Source organism: Canis lupus, chromosome 21 (genome assembly GCF_048164855.1).
Source record: "Canis lupus baileyi chromosome 21, mCanLup2.hap1, whole genome shotgun sequence".
Lineage (NCBI taxonomy): Eukaryota > Metazoa > Chordata > Mammalia > Carnivora > Canidae > Canis > Canis lupus.
This window is the reverse complement of record NC_132858.1, coordinates 5,470,803-5,487,628: the sequence shown is the minus strand read 5'-3', so window position 1 is coordinate 5,487,628 and position 16,826 is coordinate 5,470,803. Positions and strand designations below refer to the sequence as shown.

Genomic DNA, 16,826 nt, shown 5'->3' with positions numbered 1-16,826 from the left:
TGTGGAGCACCTGGGAAATCTGACCAGGAGGAGTGTCCTTTCTCAGGGACTCCACTGGCTGCAGGGAGCCCACTGGGCAGGCTCCAGCTCACTTAAGCTCCCCATGGAACCAATCCCCGGTGCCCTTCTGCTGTAGGAAGGTGAAGGGGCAGACATTGGGAACAGTTTTGGATTCTAGCCTTCCAATCATCCATAGCCTATGGATATTTATCATATGCACACTGACTAGTCACTGTGTCTGATGTCTGTATTCTGAGAGGCAGCAACTGTGCCAGCAAAGATGCAGAGGTGGGTTACTTGCCTCCGGGGTGGAGGTGAGAACGGGAGTAAGAGGAAGATGTGGAAAGATTGAGAAGGTGTCCAGTGCCAAGGGCAGAAGCAGGGGCCCAGACCTGCAGGCAGCCTCCTTGGCACCCATCCTAACCCACTCATCCACCCCCAGCTCTCAGGGCTAAAGCCTGCCCTGGGAAGGGGAGGGCCAAACACCCCTCCTGCTAGGAGCTACTAGCTGAGATGGTGGAATCCAGCAGAGGAAAGAAGACAGAAGGTGGAGCTAAGCCAAGGTGCATGTGGGGACCTGGGCCTAACAGGTGAGATAGGATGTGAAATATAGAGCGCTCAGCCCGGGTCATCTCACTGGGTGTGACCCATTCAAGCCCATTGGGGCCTCAAAACTCTCATTTGTAAAATGGCAACACAATTCATCTGCACTCCTCCCAGAGGGTTCCCACCACGCTCTGGGCTGGAGTGGTCACAGGGAATCTTTAAGCTATCTTTCTTCCTTTGTTACTGAAAACCCTGTGACAGCTCCCTGGGTGAAGTGCCATCCCCAGTCCTTTGAGCCTTGTCCCCTGTGGACCTGTCCCTGCCTTCCCCACTCCTATTCATTCCCCAGGAAAACTGAATGAGGTATGCCTGGATCTCCTCACACTCCAGCTATGCCACATCCCCATGTCCTTGCCCATGCTCTTCCCTCTGCCTGGCACGCCCTTCCCAACCTTCCACTGTGGGCAAGCATACTTGCTCTGCTGTCCGGTCCTCAAAAAGTCTTCTCTGACACCCACCCTGCAAAAGCTAACCTCACCCTTCTCTGGGCACACCCACTCCCTGAGCCACCTCCTGGAATGCAGGTTCATTTATGTGTTTGTCACCGTGGGGAATTTCAGGGGCTGTGCATGTTATCCCGTCTGAAGTCTCTACCAGAGCAGGGCTCTGAGTGTTGGCTGAACTAACTGCTTGTGTCGAGCTCAGAGAAGGGAGATTGGGCCTTGTGGGGAGTGGGGCAGGGAGGTTTAGCGACAACCACAGACAGTGCAGGGTGAGGAGAGGCCTTCCCACGCCATGTCTGCATTGATGCTAGAGGACAGACAGTGTCCTGGGAAGCCTGGGGGCAGCTGTCTGGTCTGCGGCTGGGCCCACTTTCCTGGATTCCAATGCCCACGGCCCTGCCAAGGCCCAGCCAGGCCAAGGTGAGCTGAGGACACATCGGGCTTTGAGCGCCAGGCTTCCTGAGGTTCTCACTGAATGGGCACTTCTGTGCATTGGCCCTGGGTCAGTGCATGTGTGCCTCGGCCCATCTCGTCCCCAACAAACTGCAAGTCTGATGCTATTATTAGCACCCCCATTTCCCAGGGGAGGCTGCTGAGGCCCAGAGAAGGGACCCACCCAGGGTCACATAAGGTGAATGTTCTGGACCTGGCTATTAAGAACTGAGGAACAGGGATGCCTGGGTGGCTCAGTGGTTGAGCATCTGCCTTTGGCTCAGGTTGTGATCCTGGGGTCCTGGAATCAAGTCCCATATCAGGCTCCTCACAGAGAGCCTGCTTCTCCCTCTGCCTGTATCTCTGCCTCTTTCTCTGTGTCTCTCATGAATAAATAGATAAAATCTTAAAAAAAAAAAACAAAAAAAAAACTGAGGACCAAACGCTCCAAAGGCTTTACATGCATTAATGTGGAAGAACTAAAACAACCTTGTGAGGAGGGACCAGTTTTATATTTATTGAACAGATGAGACCAAACTGCTCTGAGTGCCCTTGCAGCTGGGTTGGCTGTGCTTGCTCTGAGAGGTGCTTGGGGACACGATGTTTCCCACCTGCCCTGCTGCCTTCCCCCTTAGTACACCAAGTGGCCCCATTCCACCTGCAGGATCTGCCCTCCCTCTTCCTTCCCCAGAGGACAACCTCTTCCCCTCCAGCATGGCTGCAGGCTGCAGGAAGCTGGGGAAGATGTCCAGCCAAGCCCAGAGTGTGCACTGGTTCAGGACTCGTGGCCTCCTACTTGATCAGCCTCATGAGCTCCTACTCCATTCTGCATTGAAACAGAGCAGCTGGCCATCTGTCTGTCTGCTCATCTGTCCCCCTCTCAAGCAGGACTGTGAGCTTGAGGGCAGAAGTCACATGGAAGGAGCAAGACTTGATAAACCACGAGCTCTCCTGTTCTGGAAGCATGCACAGAGGGGCAGGATGTTGAGCAGGCAGTGGGTTGAAGGGTGTCAGACTCCTATAGCTCCTGGCTCTCAGCCCCCATGGCAGGGGAAAGGCCTGGGAGGCTCTGCCCTTGTGGGCATCAGATACAGAACACAGGTCTCTATGTGATCTTTGGGCTCATGCTGGCCCTTAGAGAGCCTGGGGCTTTTGTGCTGGCTGGGTCATCTCTCCACACAGGTCACCGCTACCATGCATATCTGGGAGGCCTCCAAGGGAGCCACCTCCTTCCATTCAGACCCACAATGTCGGTAACGTCCTTGGAGGTCTGCTTGCTTGCTGGCTTGCTTGCTGGCCCACCTGGAAGCAACCTTAGATCCCCTCTTTCTCTTTCTCACCCTGTTTGAACCCAAGCCCCTGCCGAGGCTCCAGCCCAGCTCCCAGCTCCATCCTAGTGATACCTATGCTTCCTCCTGTCACCTCACCCCACCCCAAAGGGTAGCAAAGCAAGGTTATTCTCTCTCTTTGACAGATGAGAAAACTGAAGCCCCAGGGGCATGAGTGTATGAGTGGCAGTCCCAGAGCCTGACCCGAGGCCCAGGGGTCCTCCCAGGGGCCTGCCTATCCCACGAGAGTGAAGTCTTCATGTGCAAACAAAACCAAGACAAGCAAGGCCTGCAGAGGGCACATCTGGGGAGGTGCTGGGGGGAGGCAACACGTATGTCCAGAGCCTGAGACAAGGACCTCTGTTCTTTTTTTTTTTTTTTAAGATTTTATTTATTTATTCATGAGAGACACAGAGAGAGAGGCAGAGACACAGGCAGAGGGAGAAGCAGGCTCCATGCAGGGAACCCGATGTGGGACTCGATCCCAGGTTTCCAGGATCACGCCCTGGGCTGAAGTCAGCACTAAACCACTGAGCCACCTGGGCTGCCCAGGGACCTCTGTTCTGTCATAGACCATTCAAATGGTTTGGTTCAAATGGTCAACCTCCTAGATGCATTGTGTTCACTCTAGACCTTCCAGGCCACTCCCTCCACCTGGAACACTTACTCCCTCCCTCCGCCTGGCTAATTCCTGCTCACATGTTAGGTCTGGCTGCTGAGCACTCAGTAATTCAGCAACTGTTTCCTGAGCACCTACAACAAGGCAGACACTGTCCAAAGTGAGCAAAAAGAGAATTGTCCTTTCTGGGGGTTTCTAGTCCCCAAGGAATCACACAGAGCTGACATGAAATAGTTGGGATAGACTTGCAGCTATAACAAGCAGCTCCAAATCAGAGGCTCCACACAACCAAGACCTATTTTGCAGCCACTTCACAGTCCAGATGGGAGACAAGAGGCTCTGCTTTGGGTCATCACTATCCACTAGCCTCAAAGCCCCCTTAGACCCTTTGCACTGGGCGGGCCTGTGAGTGAGGAGGGAAGCATTGAGGGCTGGACAGGGAGGCTTAGTGGCTGGGTCTGGAAGGGCAACACATGCCACTTCCATTCATATTCTGCTTGCAAGAGCTTGGCCACACAGCCATACTGGGTTGCAAGGAAGTCTGGGAAATGTTGCCTAGCCATCTGGCCAGTCTCTGCCAAGTAGAACCACACAAACACACTGTTTTAGTTTCCTGGGGAGCCTGTACCTATTCCCCAAATTCTGTGGCTTAAAGCAACAGGAATTTATTGGTGTTGGAGGCCAGAAGTCTGAGATTGAGATGCTTGAGGGTCCAGGGAAGAATCCTTCCTGACTCTATCAGTGGCTACTGGTGGCTGGGTACAACCTTGGCTTGTGGTCACTTCAATCCACTCTCTGCCTCCCCCTTCACATGGCCTCGGCCTCTACGTCTTTTCCTTTGTGCATCTTTCTAAGGAAGCTTCATGTTGGAGTTAGGCCCCTCCCACCCAGATTATACAAGATGATCACCTCATCCCAAGATCCTTAGTTTGATGTATCTGCAAAGATCTTTTCTCTGTATCAGGAAAAATTCACAGGTTCTGGGGATTAGAATACAGACATACCTATTTAGGGGACACTTTAGAGGCAGGATCACCTGGACTCCTCTACATGGCAGCTGGCTTCTAAGAGGCCAGAAACAGAAGCTGGAAGGCTTCTCAAGGCCCAAACTTAGAAGACCCAGAACATTATTTCCATTGCATTCAGTTAGTCCAAGCAGGTCACAGGGCCCACCCAGATTCAAGGGGAGAGAAAATAAAATACTTCTCTGGGTGGGAGGTGTGGCAAAGATACAACACAAGAGGGTGTGAACCATAGGATGGAGGGCTGAGGCCACCTTTGGAAGCAACCTATCAGAGTGTGTGCATGATTTGTTGAAGGCCTCTGCCAAGGGCCCCAGATAGTGCTCCTTGATGATGGAGTTGCCGGTAAGGCTGAGGCAGAACTGTTCTGCCTGAGTGGGAGCCCCCAGACCTGTGAGCTGTAGGCCCACCCAGCCATCAACTTACTGAGTGACCTTGGGCCAGTGCCTCATTCACTCAACAACAGCTTATTGAGTACCTAGTATGGGCTGGGTTCTGAACCAGGCACTGGGGTCCTGGTGGTGAGCAGGCCAGGTCTCCATGGAACCTTTTGTCTTGTGGATGACAAAAGCTACTAACTGAACAAACGTCACAGAGCATGGTGAGTAAGAGAACAGCAAAGAGGGGATCCCTGGGTGGCACAGCGGTTTGGCGCCTGCCTTTGGCCCAGGGCACGATCCTGGAGGCCCGGAATGGAATCCCACATTGGGCTCCCGGTGCATGGAGCCTGCTTCTCCCTCTGCCTGTGTCTCTGCCTCTCTCTCTCTCTCTCTCTCTCTCTCTCTCTCTATGTCTATCATAAATAAATAAAAATAAATCTTAAAAAAAAAAAAAGGACAGCCCCGGTGGCACAGCGGTTTAGCGCCGCCTGCAGCCCGGGGTGTGATCCTGGAGACCCGGGATCGAGTCCCACATCGGGCTCCCTGCGTGGAGCCTGCTCCTCTCTCCGCCTGTGTCTTTGCCTCTCTCTTCGCTCTCTCTGAATGAATGAATAAATAAATCTTAAAAAAAAAAAAAAGAGAACAGCAAAGAGTTGGGCTAGAAAAATCCTCGGGGACACAGAGGCTTCCAGGAGCCTCAAGGGCTGAGACCTAGAGGGTGATGAGGACACCTTCACATTCTGGGCCTCAGTTTCCTCTTCCAGACATCCAGAGGGTTTGCAGGAGCTATAGACTCAGATTGTGCTTCCTGGAGCCTGGAGTTCCCCAGAGACACCCAAAAGGCTACTGCAGAAGGCAGCAGAGCAGTGGGCATCTAAAGTTTGTGACTAGTTGGGCCGGAAGCTTCTGGTCAGCTCCCAGAGTCCAGCTTCCAAGCCAGGAACCCAGGTCTCTGATCCCAGTGTCTCTCTGGGACATGATTTACCCAGGACCCTCCTTGTTCCCCAATAGTCCTGCCAGGGTTCTGGGCTCTGTGGAAACAGGGAACCTCCCTTCTGTCTGGTTGAACCCTTGGGTCTCCCCATCATCCCAGGACAGACCTTACACTAGGATGCTTGTAGCTGCCCTCTCACCTTTTTTTTTTTTTTTTTTTAATTTATGATAGTCACAGAGAGAGAGAGAGAGGCAGAGACATAGGCAGAGGGAGAAGCAGGCTCCATGCACCGGGAGCCCAATGTGGGATTCCATTCCGGGCCTCCAGGATCGTGCCCTGGGCCAAAGGCAGGCGCCAAACCGCTGTGCCACCCTGGGATCCCCTGCCCTCTCACCTTTGACCTTCAGTCTGCTTGAGCCACGAGAGCCCTGGGGACCCCACAAGAAATGCCAGTGCCTCTCAAAATGCTCAGGTTTTTGGGGGTAAGACCCTCCCTTCTGTGTGGCCTTGGATGAGCCCGTGCTCTTTCTGGGCCTCATGAGGGTGAGCACAAAGGCAAAGTGGGTCCCCCAAAGCTGACTGGAGGTCAGCACAGGAGGAGGTGGCAATCCTCCATGGAGTGAGGTCAAGAGAAGTGGCAAGAAGGAACCAGCCTCCTGGGGACCCATAGGTGACCTGCCTATGGTGCCCCTGCTCCACCATTCTGGCAAATTCTGAGCCAAGCTTTCCCCTGTTAGACGAGTTAATCACTAGGCAAATTGTTGACATCAGCTCAGCAATTTTTATTCCTGTGTTCAGCCCCAAGGTTGGGGCTGAACTGGGTGGGGGTGGGGCTGGAGGTGCCAAAAACAAGAATTCTTTCCTTGCTCTGGGTTTCAGTTTCCACCTCTGTCACACAGGGAGGGAAAGCTTCCCTTGCTTACTTCATTGGGACACTGAGGATACAAGTGAGCATATCCAGGTCTGGGCCTTTCAGCTACAGGGCTCCAGTACCGATGACTGCCCTGACTGTCCTTGCCCTTGGGGAGCTCACTGTCAGGGAGGGAGACCCAAGCCTTGCCTACCACTAGCTGCTGGCAGGCAGGGGATGGCAGGGGTAGGGGTGTGGGCAGGCAAAGAGCCTCTCAGCCATAGGTCTGGCTTCACTGAGCTCTGTCCTGGAAGTTCAAGACTGGTCTTGTGTGGGGTCAGGGGTATCGACACCCTTATTTCTAGGCAGGCTTCTAAGGCCTTCATACATGTCACTGTCCAGGGGTGCCTCCATGCCCACAGGGCAGAATCCACCAAGAAACAGCTGAGCCCCCTTCTTCTTGCCCTTCTGAGGTCTTTGTTGAGAGCCAGTCTTGGAGTGGAGGGCCAGGGCCAAGGGGTGAGCTGGTGGCAGAGGCCTTGGTGCACCGTGTAAGGAAGGCAGGAGCAGTCCACGGCAGAAGGGTCCAGAGGGCCAGGAAGAGGTAGGTCAATAGACATGGCCATCTGACCTGGGTGCAGCAAGGGCCAATACCACTTTCAATATCCTTAGCTGCTGGTGCCCAGAGAGGGCTGTGGGGAGGCTGGCTGGCTCAAGGTCACACTAGGGAAGCTGGAGACAAAGCTCTTCCACCTTCTCCTTACCTGTTGGAAGACAGAGGAGGGGGAGAATCAGGGTCCCTGTCTCACAGCTGCTTGGTAGGCTTCAGGTATTTTCCACCTATAGCCACCAGGTGGTGCTAGACCCCAGAGACAAGAGCTCTGCTCACTGGGAAATTTTTCTCCTAGAAGAAGGAGGCAAAAAAAAAAAAAAAAAAAAAATAGAAGAAGGAGGCAGGGCCAGGAGCCAGCTGCTCCCACCAAGGGGGTCAGGATGCCCCCTTTGCTGGGTCAGAGGAACACAAGAGGCAACCCTGGGGAAGTTTTATTGGCTGATCTCCTTGCCTCTAGCAAAATCCACCCATCCAACATATTGCCCGATTAATCATTTTAAAACAGCTCTGACCACATCACTAGCTTGCTGTAAAACCTTCCAGGACTCCCCAGTGCCTGTGGGATAAATTCCAAATGCATTTAGGGCTCTCTGAAATATGATACCTGGACACCTCTCTTTCCAGCCTCACCTCCAGACAGCTCTGTTGTCTTCTTGGTTCTTGGCCTTATATGTTTCTACTTCTGAGCCTTTGCTACCTTGGATCCCTTTCTATGGAATCCCCACCCTCCCCCTGTAGTGCTCCTCCATCCAACAACCCTCAGCCAAACCTGTTGATACTGCTTCAGCCACCGCCGGCTGTCTCCTTGCTGGGCTTGGATCAGCTGCTCTGTGTCCTCCAGGCCCCCTGGCAGCCCCTCCTGACCGGGTGTGTCCAGCCTTTCTGGTCCTCTGTTTGAGGGCCTGGACTTCTCTTGCCCCTGTCTGAGGCTCAGCACCCGGCGCAGTCGGCTCTCTAGAGGCTTCCCCCAGGGCTCCTGGAGCTTGCTGTAGGAGGACTGTGGCCGTCGCAAGGACTGGCTGCGTGGCTCTGGCCCCATGGTTCTTGAGGCTGCAAGCACAGGACTGCTACAGCCCTTCGGCAGGCCAGTGGCTTCTGAGATGGCCTGGAGTCTCCACCCACGTGATGGGAACTTACTTGGGGGCAAAGGTTGGTACTGCTGAGGTGGCCATCATAAACCAAAGTGCAGGCCACAGGGTTCAAGCATCTCTGAGTCAGTGTCACCACTGCCTCTCTTTGCCTTCTAGGGCAAGGGGTACAGGGCTCTTCCTCTTGCTCCTCCCCTCCTCCTCCTCCTCCTTCTCCTCCTCTTCTCTGCAGCCTTCTCTGATCTCTCCACCCCTGAAGTGCTTGGCCCCCCCCTGAACTCCTGCAGCCCTGGCTGTCCAAATTTATTCTATTGATGCTGAGAACAGATGGCTCAACAGCAAAACAGAGATGTGCCTTTAAGAAACAGGATAGCTCTTTTTTTTTTTTTTTCTTTTTTTTGTCCGACATCTTAGCGAGGCTGCCAGGGTGGCCACCAATCTCTGAGCTTCACAATGCCTCCCAAGGATGACAAGAAGAGAGATGCCTGAAAGTCAGCCAAGAAAGACAAAGACCTGGTGAGCAAATCTAGGGGCAAGGCCCAAAAGAAGGGGCCCAAAGGCATGGTTGGGGGCATGCTCAATGTGTGACAGAGTGACATAGGACAAACTGTGAAGTTCTCAACTACAAGCATAGAACCCCAGCTGTTGTCTCTGAGAGAAGATTCAAGGTCCCCTGGCCAGGGAAGCCCCCTCCCCAGGATCTCAGCAAAGGACTTATTAAACTGGCTTCAAAGCACAGACTCAAGTCATTTACACCAGCAACACCAAGGGTGGAAATGCCCCAGCTGCTGGCCAAGTTGCATGAACAGATCCTGCCAACTGTATGTCCTAAAAAAATAAAAAGTTTTATTAAAAATTTTAAATTAAATTTAAAAAGAAAAAAAATTAAAAAAGAAAGAAACAGGACAGCTCCAACATAGAAGAGTCAAAATCACAGAAACAGAAAGTAGCCCCGTGATTGCCAGGGGCAGGGGTGGGGAATGGCCAGTACAATGGCTATAGAGCTTCAGTCCCGCAAGATGATAAAGTCCTGGGGGCACCTGGGTGGCTCAGTGGTCGAGTGTCTGCCTTTGGCTCAGGGCCTGATCCCAGGGTTCTGGGATCAGATTCTGCATCAGGCTCCTCAGAGGGAGCCAGCTTCTCCCTCTGCCTGTGTCTCTGCCTCTCTCTGTGTGTCTCTCATGAATAAATAAAGAATACCTTTAAAAAGAAAAGAAAAGAAAAAAATCCTGGAGACTGTTTGAACAACACTGTGAATATATGTAACCCTACCTAATTATACATAAAATGGCTAAATGGTAAATGTTATGTTTCTAGCTATTTGACTGCAACCGGAAATTATTCATTAGCCTAGATGAATCCCTTCCCCTTCCTGCTCCATCTTGTCAGCTCCAAAATGGGGTGCTGTGAAAACCCAATGAAATCATGAATGTGTAAAAGCCAGACTACCAGCAGCAGCTCTTTCTCCCAAGACAAAAGAAAGAGAGAGGCACTTGGGCTGGACCAACAGGTACCCAGAATCATATAATTTGAGGACTGAAAGGGACCTCACACAACTGGCCATTCTTTTTTAACTACTATTTTATGGGTATTTTTCCTCATTCTGGGGCTAACCCCTGCCCCTGCTGCCCCCCAGCACTGCATTTCAACTCATGATAGTCCTGAGGTGAACATTGTTATTCCCATTTCAAGGATCAAGAAACAGAAGCTGAGAGATGAAGCACCTGACCCGAGAACACATTCAGTAAGAGGCAAACCTGGGACTCGCTCTTCAGTCAGCCTGGCCTTAGATCCCGTGCTTCAACCACTCTACTGCCCTGCTCCGGTATTGGTGGTTGACATAGGACCCAGAGCCAGGAGTCTTCCTTTATTTTTGGGCTGTTGCACAAATCGCCCTGTCTGGAGTCAGGGAAGCGCTGCCTGCAACTATTGGCTCGTCCCAGACCTCTCCCCAGGCCTGGCCTTGCTCTGTTTCCTCTCTCAGGGTTGCTAGGCCTGCCCTGGGCAAAGGGTCTTGTGATACCCTCCGGGCTCATCTCCCAGCCAGAGGAACTAAGGCAGGGCCAGAGCAAAGAAGAGAAAGGAGAAGGAGGGCCTGATCTCCTGCCCCAGTCTGTCCCAAAGTTGGACTGTGACCTGCACACAAGCCTCTTTACTCCCAGCCTGACCACACCTCTAATGTCTGACCCACAGGGCAGCCCTGGTTCTGGCTGAAAGGCAACAAAGCCATTCTATAACCTTCACCACCCTCACCCAGTTTGAGTGGACTCAAACCCCTGCTCTTGCCGAAGCCTGTGCCAGGAACAATTTGCTGACTCAGACTTCTGGGACGTGCTGGAGTGAATCACTCACGCTTTGTCAAGCATAGAGCTGCCCAATACCCTCCTGCCAAGTGTGTAATCCTACCATTTCCCAAATCCATGGAGGGCAAGAAGCAGATGTATGCCCTCCTTCCTTCCCTGGGAAGCTCTTGCCTTTCCAGACACTGCTGTGCTCAGTGATACCTCCTCTGGAAGCCTGCCTCTCCCCCCTGCAAGGGTTAGGGAGGCAGCTCCTCCCCAGCCCACTCAATAAACACAGTAGCAGCAACCACATACATATGCCTTTCTCCCTGATACTGGGTGTCCCTTGAAGGCTTTTCATCTCTGTGTTCTCAGGACACAATGCAGTAAATATTTTGTCCTAAATATTGGAGACTATTAATTGTCTATTGTTGTCTTAAAAAATTACCCCCAAACTTAGTGACTAAAAGCAACATTCATGTACCACCTCCTGGTTTCCAAGGGGCAGGAATCCAGGCCTGGCCCAATCAGGAACCTGCAGCCATCTCAGGGGTCAGCTGGGGGGAATCTACTTCTAAGGTCACTCTGGGTTGTTAGCAGGACTCAGTTCCTTGTAGATGGAGGGCCTGAGGGTCTAAGGGCTTCAGTTTCCTTGTTGATTTTTGGCTGTTGCCATGTGGGTCTCATCCAAGAGGCAGCTCACATCATGGTGGCTGGCTTCAATTGGAGCCGGCAAATGAGAGGGCAAAGATGGTAGGCAGGCAGAAGCCAGAGTCTTTGGGGAGCTCAGTCTCAGAAGCGACCTCCCATCACTTTTGCCAGTGTTCTGTCCCTCCTAAGTGAGTCACCAGGTCCAGTCCGCCCTCCAGGGAAGAATCCTCACAGTGTTTGAACACCAGGAGGGTGGGATCACTGGGGGTCATCATGGAGGTGCTTACCCACCTGAATTTTATTATTTTAAAAAATTCATTATTTATTATTAAAAAAAAAGATTTATTTATTTGAGAGAGAGACAGAGAGAGAGCATGTGCACTCACAAACCAGCACGAGCAGGGGGAGGGGCAAAGGGAGAGGGAGAGAAATCCCCCAAATTTAGACTCCCTGCGGAGCATGGAGCCAGACTAAGGGCTGGATCCCAAGACCCTGAGATCACAATCTGAGCTGAAATGAAGAGACAGATGCTGAACCAACTGAGCCACCTAAGGGCCCCAGATCTGTATTTTAAGCCTTCGCACTGCCTGAGTTTGGAGCCTGGCACTTCTGTGTGCTAGCTCTGTACTTTGAGTAAGTGGCTTAACCTCGTGTGCCTATAATTTCTCAGCTACAAAGTGGGGGAAAATACCTTATTTAATCAAACCTAAGGTGGTGTTGATGGAAAGGTAGCATTAATTCATACACCATTAAGAAAGAATACGCAAGGTGTCTGGGTAGCTTAGTGGGTTAAGTGTCTGCCTAAGGCTCAGGTCATGATCTTTCCCCCCACCCTGCCTTGTGCTCTCTCTCTCTCTCTCTCAAATAAATAAATAAATAAAATCTTAAAAAAAAAAAGAAAAAAGAAAAAAAGAATACTCACTGCTCATTCATTGGAAAATGCAGTCCATTTCAGAGAGGTTAAAATGGGGGAAAATAATGTGCCGTGAAATTAATGAAACACTTGGTATCTCTTTCCTGAAGTGGGTTCCGGGACTTAGAGATACGGGAAGGCTGCGAATGGAGGCAGGCCATCCAGATACTCCTTTTTATTAGTGAGCCAATGAAATTAATCCACATCTACACACTGCAGGCAAGACTTTTTTTGATGATGCCTAGAGTAAGGCCAAGGAGAACAGGGTAGAATCATTGTCCCGGGAAAAGGAGGGATTCTCATATACATAAAGGAAGGCACCTTAAAACAGACGCCAAGTGCTGAGAGTGCAGGAAAGAGAATGGGAGACCACATCTGGTTTGGGGATAGGGAAAATCTCTTTGCTTGAGCAGCAGTTATTATACAGTACATTTTGGGGAACTAGTTTTTTTTACTTTGGAATAATAGTACCAGATGTGTTCACTGCTTTGGTTTTCATTTCCCTCCAAGAAGCCAGAATGCAGGCTATCAGGTTCAATGCCCGACTTTGGCCGCATTATCGCTTGGAGAAATCAAACAAAGGGAATGAAAAATTATTATAATACTGATTATAAAAGCTCCCATGGGACACCTGGGTGGCTCAGTGGTTGAGTGCCTCCCTTCGGCTCAGGGCATGATCCTGGAGTCCCCATATCGAGTCCCGCTTTGGGCTCCCTGCAGGGAGCCTGCTTCTCCCTCTGCCTATGTCTCTGCCTCTCTCTGTGTCTTTCATGAATAAACAAATAAAATCTTAAAAAAAAAAAAAATGCTCCCATGTTCTGAGCACCCGTTTTGTGCCAGGTATTGCGCTTAGGGCTTCCTTTATGTGGTCCCAAGAAACCAGGGGAGGATTATTTCTACATTACATACAAAACAATTGGGATGGGGACGCCTGAGTGGCTCAGTGGTTGAGTGTCTGCCTTTGACTCAGGGCATGATCCCAGGGTCCTGGGATCAAGTCTTGCATCAGGCTCCCTGCAAGGAGCTTGCTTCTCCCTCTGCCTATGTCTCTGCCTCTCTCTGTGTCTCTCATGAATAAATAAATAAAATCTTTAAAAAAAACAAAGCAGGGCAGCCCTGGTGGCGCAGTGGTTTAGTGCCACCTGCAGCCCAGGGCATGATCCTGGAGACCCGGAATCGAGTCCCACATCAGGCTCCCTGCATGGTACCTGCTTCTCCCTCTGCCTCTCTCTCTAGCTGTGTCTCTATGAATAAATAAATAAAAATCTTTAAAAAAATAAAAAAAAATAAAAAAAAACAAAGCAATTGGGATCAATTGGTATAAGGTCCCGGAGCTGATAATATAGGTGCTCTCGCAGTTTTTCTTTTTCTTTCTTTCTTTCTTTCTTTCTTTCTTTCTTTCTTTCTTTCTTTCTTTCTTTCTTTCTTTCTTTCTTTTTAAATAGATTTTATTTATTTATTTATTCATCTCTCTCACACACACACACACACACACACAGGTAGAGACACAGGCAGAGGGAGAAGCAGGCTCTATGCAGAAAGCCCGATGCGGGACTCCATAGGGGGACTCCAGGATCATGTCCTGAACCAAAGGCAGACGCTCAACTGCTGAGCCACCCAGGCGTCCCTCTCTCAGTTTTTCAAATATGCAGGCCCTGATGACAATTGATGGTGAGCCTGTCCCTTCTCCTATTGTGTGAACCTATTTCCTCATCTGTAAAATGAGTGGGTCCAGCTGGAGCATCTCAAACTTCCCTTGTTAAAAAAAAAAAAAAAAAAAAAAACAGTTGCTAGTCCCCGTCTCAAGCCCCCTGCATGAACAGGTTCCCACAGGGGCTTGAGAAGTTGTCTATACAATCATGCCCTAGGTGATCTATTTCTTAGGGGAAATCTTGGAAACATAATTGCTCAAGGCCCTTTTGCCTTTGAGGTCTGTGATTATAGGACTTAGATTGCAAACCAAATTCCTTCCTTTGAAATCTGAATTCTGCACATTCTTGCCTTCTCTTTTCCCCCCAAGGCAGCCATTGGAGCAAAAAGACTACAGGTTGGGGATCAAGAGACTGGAGGTCTGGTCCTGGCCCTGCCCCTGCCCCTGACTAGCTATGTAATCCAGAGAGAACTCAATTCCTTTCTCTGAGCCTCAGCAGCAGAATCAGAGGAGCTGTGGCTCAGAGTGGGATCTGATCCTTCTCTGCCTTGTGAGCAACAGCCTTACTTCGGGCCTGAAGTGCTGGGGCTGGAATTTGCTAGACCAAGGCCCACCTTGGCGGGTAGAAGGTCTGACTGTCTTGTTAGAGATCCCATGATGGCATGGGCTTCACAGGGTCAGTGGACTGATTACCCAGAGTCAAAGGAGACCAAAAAGACAGGGTGGGTCCCTAGGAGTAGGAGGTCTACATACATGGTTAACAGCCTAGAGATTGCAATGGTGAGGCGTTGGGCTTTAGTTTCCCCCAATTCCAAAACTGTATTTAGGTGGCCATGGCAAGGGTCCAGGGCAACCTCACACAGATGTTCAGTTTCCACAAACCACTCTTGGCAAGCTGGGACTGCAATCCAACCCATGCTTTGCCAGCTCAGTCACATGCTGGCATGACTCTGCTGCTGTCCTAAGAAGGATCTCACCACTAGGATGATGCCAGAGGAGCATCTTTTCCTCATTATCACAAGGTACAGCATGAGTTAATAGTGTTTATGGTGGAGCAACCTGGATCCCTGAGGACCTGCAGGGAGGAAAACTCTTGAACCACCTCTACCCCCAACACACGCACTGGGGGCTCTATGCTGCTTAGAAGACACACTATCTAACCTGTGGAAAAGGACTATTTTGTGCATTCTTCTTGCCTCCTTTTTCCATCATTAAGGATTTAACCCTAAGGTATTGCCAGCAGACAAGCTATCTGAGGTTCCAGTTGCCAGAATTTGGTTAATTTTTTAAAAAAATGACTTTCCTTTGTCTCCCTGGACAGGGGATCTGGGATATCTGGTTTGTCCTTGTGAGATCCTCAGGGCAAAGCCAGCTTTCTGAACTATCAACACGGAGAGGTGGGTTCATGGTGGCTGTTAGTGTTTGAGGGGTCCATGGTTTTGTCTGGGAGTCCTCATCCACCTGGGTGCTTCTGCTTATTCAAGCTTCCTGAGTTCTAACTGTTCTTGGACTTCCCCACAGCTTCCCCTCAGGCAATGCTTCCTGAACTTGTTAGTGAGTCCCCACTGACCCCTTCCATGCTTTGATCCTATCATGCCTCCCTGTCTTTGTTTAGGCTGTGTATAGGATTCTTTTTATCAATAAATTTACCCAATAAGTTCTCAACTTTTCTCTATCTGCCTGCCTATCTATCTATCTATCTATCTATCTATCTATCTATCTATCTATCTAATCTATCTATCGACTTAGCATAGATAGGTATTGCCCCCTCCAGGAAGCCTTCCACACCCCTCTCATGGGGTCAGTGACACCTTCTTTGGATTTCTATAGTACTCTGGCCATTTTCTCTAGCACAGCACAAACTATTTTAAAATCATATGCTTTGAGGTGTATTTCCCCATCTGGTCTAGGAGCAGCTTGAGGGTGGGGCAAGTAGCTCCTTTTTCTATTGCGTGTTGCCAAAATGGGTGCAGAGTGAATGTACTCATTGTCTCTTGCCATTCAGTCCTCCTTTCCAGTCTGGGGCCCTGGAGATGCCCCCCCCCCCTCAGAATTTGCTCTTCCTGCCAGCCCTTGCCCTCTTTTTAACTCTTCCCTTCCTCTTAAATGTGGTGCCTTCTCTATTGGTGGACTCTACTCAGCCTCAGGGGCTGTCTTATTCCCTCCCTTGGTTTTAACCACTAAAAGTGGGCTGATGACTCCCATTCCTTCAATTGCTGACTCTTATTAAGCATCTATTTTGTGCCAGACTCAGCTCTTGTAGTGGTAACATTCAAATATGAGAAGGGGTTGGGAGAATAGAAGCAAGAAACAAACCAAGAAACTTCCAGAAAGTGATTGATACTAAGAAGCAATAAGGCAGACATAATCCTAGTTTAACAGGAGCCCATAAGCTGCTCTGCAGCTACCCCTAGACCACACTCTCTTACCAGAACTATGCTGCCTGGGCCCTAAACACCAGAGCTAGACTCCTCATTAGCATTCTCAGGCTGATCTCAGCCTATCTCTCTCACATCACCTTCCCCTATAGCCCCCTAGGAACTCAGCGAAGTTTCCCAAGCTCTCTGTAGCTTCAAGAATCAGTTGAGCTTGAGAGGCACCTGGGTGGCTCAGTAGATTAAGTGTCTGACTTTGGCTCAGGTCCTTATCTCAGGGTCCTAGGATGGAGTCCCATGTTAGGCTCCGTGCTCAGTGGGGTGTCTGCTTATCTCCTTCCCTCTGCCCCTCCCCCTGTTTGTTCTCTCTGGACAAATAAATCTTAAAACAGAAAAAAAGAATCAGTTGGAGGCTTTTTTTTTTTTTTTTTTTTCAGTTGGGGGCTTTTGATAGAGAAAAAGATTCTTGTGCCTGGCCACCAGACTTACTGAACCCTTACGAATCAGGGACCAGGGAGTCAGCCATCTGTTTTGTTTTTGTTTTTTAAAGACTTTGTTTATTCACTTGAGAGAGAGAGAGACACAGAGTGCACTTGCGCGCCTGCGCGCGCACGCACACATGCACGCACACGTGCATGT

General features: G+C 50.4%; 1 protein-coding gene and 1 pseudogene across 1 annotated transcript; one reads left to right on the top strand and one right to left on the bottom strand.

Annotated features, from left to right (window-relative positions):
• Positions 1 to 6,522: 6,522 nt before the first annotated feature.
• Positions 6,523 to 8,470, bottom strand: C21H11orf86 (chromosome 21 C11orf86 homolog). Its single transcript, XM_072790075.1, has 2 exons — positions 7,997 to 8,470; positions 6,523 to 7,378 (listed from the first exon to the last, which is right to left on the bottom strand). The coding sequence occupies exons 1-2, from the start codon at positions 8,264 to 8,266 to the stop codon at positions 7,283 to 7,285; spliced, it is 366 nt and encodes a 121-aa protein (XP_072646176.1). The 5' UTR covers positions 8,267 to 8,470; the 3' UTR covers positions 6,523 to 7,282.
• A 298-nt stretch (positions 8,471 to 8,768) lies between these two features.
• On the top strand, positions 8,769 to 9,120 carry LOC140612504 (small ribosomal subunit protein eS25 pseudogene; annotated as a pseudogene).
• The last annotated feature ends 7,706 nt before the right edge of the window (positions 9,121 to 16,826 follow it).